The sequence below is a fragment of the Notothenia coriiceps genome, unplaced genomic scaffold, assembly GCF_000735185.1.
Source record: "Notothenia coriiceps isolate Sejong01 unplaced genomic scaffold, NC01 NC01_scaffold00008383, whole genome shotgun sequence".
Taxonomy (NCBI): Eukaryota; Metazoa; Chordata; class Actinopteri; order Perciformes; family Nototheniidae; genus Notothenia; species Notothenia coriiceps.
This window is the reverse complement of record NW_011341084.1, coordinates 1-3,392: the sequence shown is the minus strand read 5'-3', so window position 1 is coordinate 3,392 and position 3,392 is coordinate 1. Positions and strand designations below refer to the sequence as shown.

Sequence of the window (3,392 nt, the reverse complement as noted above, 5' to 3'; positions counted from 1 at the left end):
ACCAGCCTGTTTGGAACATGTGAGAAGTAGAAAGTACAGGTATTTGTGTTCAACATGTAAGAAGTAGAAAGTACAGGTATTTGGGTTCAACATGTAAGAAGTAGAAAGTACAGGTATTTGGGTTCAACATGTAAGAAGTAGAAAGTACAGGTATTTGAGTTCAACATGTAAGAAGTAGAAAGTACAGGTATTTGAGTTCAACATGTAAGAAGTAGAAAGTACAGGTATTTGAGTTCAACATGTAAGAAGTAGAAAGTACAGGTATTTGTGTTCAACATGTAAGAAGTAGAAAGTACAGGTATTTGTGTTCAACATGTAAGAAGTAGAAAGTACAGGTATTTGTGTTCAACATGTAAGAAGTAGAAAGTACAGGTATTTGTGTTCAACATGTAAGAAGTAGAAAGTAAAAAGTCATCAGAAAAATAAGAAGTGGAGTAAAGTACTGATACCAGAAAAATGTCCTTAGGTACCGTAACAAAGTATTTGAACTCCACTACTTCCCACCTCTGCCTGTCTCCATATCAAACAGGCACACCCAGGTGGGATAACAAGAGGAGTAATCATGTGTTCAGAGGGGTTTTATTTCAAATGAAGAACAAATAAAGACATTCTGTCAAAAAGCATAATTGGCGTAAAAGTTCTAAATATCTTTGGAGTTCAACACTTCTCATTTCAACCTGCTCATAAAAAGCTCCTTTCCATTCACACAAACTTGCTGAGAGAGACGTTCCACAATGTTTACTACGTCTTGAGCCAACATGTTTTCAAATGAGCAGTTTTCTTTTTACTTCTTTGAGGTCCATCAAAGATACATTTCCTTCACATTGTGTCAGTTCTTTTGAATATAGAGACGTATAACTCCAAACGTATTAAACATTCGGATGCTTCTCTTAATTAGGAGTCTTAACACTTAGTGAGGCAATAACTAAACGTGTATTCACCCTTTTGATCTCCTTGCGTAGACGTTCGTTTTCCATCACTATTTTCTCCAGTCCTTTGGTTTTAGATTCAAGTTTGGATCTCAGCTCAGCTTCACCGGCACTCTTCAGTTTCTCATAGTCCGTCTACAGAGAACAACAATATTTACCGTCAGCTGCAGAACAGAACAGTTAAGTATACAAACAATGTCTATGTTTATTTTCATTTTCATGGCTCTGTTGTTTGAGTTATATTGAGAAGCATTTTTTTTTTCATTTTTTTTTTTTTTAATATAAATGTTTTTGGTTTCGTTAGTGTGGGCATGTGCGGGTGGAGGGAGGAGGGAGGGGGGAGTGTAGTGAGTGTACTGTGATATTACAATCTATGAAATGGCATCGATTATTGTACACTATAATGAAATAAAAAGACTTGTAAAAAAAAAAAAAGTATACAAACAAGTAGTAACAGAATTATAGTTGACATGAAGCTACGGACCTTCAGTCTGTCATTCTGTTGCTCCAGGGCAGACATCTTGTCTTGATTTGACGACGCCCCGGACTTCTTCAGGGTCTCATTCTCTCTCTGCACCCTCTCCACCACCTTCTTCATCAGCCCGATGGTCTTCTCCAGCTCTGGGACTGTCTTACCGCTGTGACCGGCCTGACGACGAACACAAATGAGATCAGCTTTCATAATCTCCAGATGCAACAGGAGGTTGGTTGATTCAATATTTCATCTACCGGTATATCATTTTTTGTTATTACTGTCGATTTGTATTCCATATTTTATTCCATTTCTGTGTAAATACTGTTATATTTTACAATATTTGTTATTATTTTTAATATTTTTCTACTTCTCTATATGTGTTTTTTAATTTTTGTTATCAAGTCAAATTCCTCGTACAGTACGTGTCAACCTACCTGGTGAAAAACCTGTTTCTGATTTATTTTATTTCTGTTTCTCGGTAGATGAAACGTTTTTCCATCTGAAATAAAGACTTTTATTTTTATTTTTTTTCTGTGTAAATGTGACTTTAGATACGTACTCCGCGTATATGCATCAGCTTTTTGTCCACCTCTGCCTTTTCCTTCTTCAGCGCGCTGCACATCTCCTTCAGGTCTGCCACTTGATTCTGTGAAAAAAAGGCTCTCTTTTAAATGTGCTAAGTTATGATATTAAAATGACGGGGTCAACTTTATCACTATAACTGAAATCATTGTTTGGTTTCAGGCAAGTTCATTTATTTTAACACATTATTTGAAAACACTCTGTTTCTAAAACACAACATGGTACAGATGAATATAGATATATGTACCGGTATTTGCTTTTTGATTTGACAAAAAACTAATTTCAGTTCTCATTAGAAGGTCAAATTGAGTGGAAATCCAATATGACCCGTCTCAATCCTTCACCTGGTCACCATGACCTTTGACCCCTAACGCATCACAGTCCAAGTGCTATTTATTTAATGTGTACTTTATTATTTGCCCTTCTTGTTTGTTTATTTGTTAACAGAATTTAAAGCAGCCTTGGGTCCTTTGAAAGGTGCTATACAATGTAATCTATTATTCATAATTGAGTTGTGGGGTCTGTACTTGCAGAGACCCCGCAGCTTTTCTCAACCTTTCCTTCCTTTCTCCTCAGTTTGCTGTGCTCTGGACTTTCTGTGCATCAACTAGGGGCAACATTAATAATATGTTTATTTAGTATAGCACCTTTCACACTAATATAATTCACAAAGTGCTTCACAAGTAAGAACAACAGTTAAAATGTAAGACCACAGAAACATGAGTACAACATGAGGCAGACACTTAAGGTCAACATAAAAACAAAACACAGACCAGGTGGAGTCCTGAGAGGAACAGAACACATCACACACATCTCAGATAGAAACAAAAGCCAATGTAAAAAGATAGAGAGAACGTATCCAAGAGCAACGGATGAAAAACAGCGGACACAGCGCCAAGAACAAATCTGGTTTTGGCTTTAATTTCTTTTAATGTGACGGGGGAAGGATTTCTTAATATTGTTATTTAGAATAAATATACTTTGCTGGATCACAAGGCATTGAGGATGTTGTACTGTTCACTTATTTTGCCATATTGTATAGAAGTGTGGGGCAACACGTACACGAGCAACATAAAGCCATTGTCAATATTACAGAAAAGGGCAGTATGGATAGTTCATAAAGCTGACTCAAGAGAACACAACAGACTGCTTTGAAGTCAGGACTCTTGAAACTCAAAGACATAGCTGAGCTGCAGACATGATCAGTAACGCTCAGGGCAAAAAGCAGAATGTATATTTACAACAGTTGTTTGTTTTTAGATTAGACAAGGAAGACCACAGAAGGAAATTAAATGTTAAGCATCCTTATGCAAGGACTACTCTTAAGCAAATGTGTATTTCGGTGGTTGGTGTACAATTGTGGAATTCTCAACAAAAGGATCTAAAGAACTGTATTTGTATTTTTC

General features: G+C 36.4%; 1 protein-coding gene across 1 annotated transcript; it reads right to left on the bottom strand.

The window, feature by feature from the left end:
• Nucleotides 1-941: 941 nt before the first annotated feature.
• LOC104944560 (centrosomal protein of 290 kDa-like) lies at nt 942-2,046 on the bottom strand (the record flags this gene model as incomplete). The annotated part of the gene is made up of 3 exons (XM_010770109.1): nt 1,964-2,046; nt 1,414-1,578; nt 942-1,064 (listed from the first exon to the last, which is right to left on the bottom strand). Coding segments are annotated over exons 1-3 (351 nt in total), but the record flags the coding sequence as incomplete, so codon positions are not given.
• Nucleotides 2,047-3,392: the final 1,346 nt, after the last annotated feature.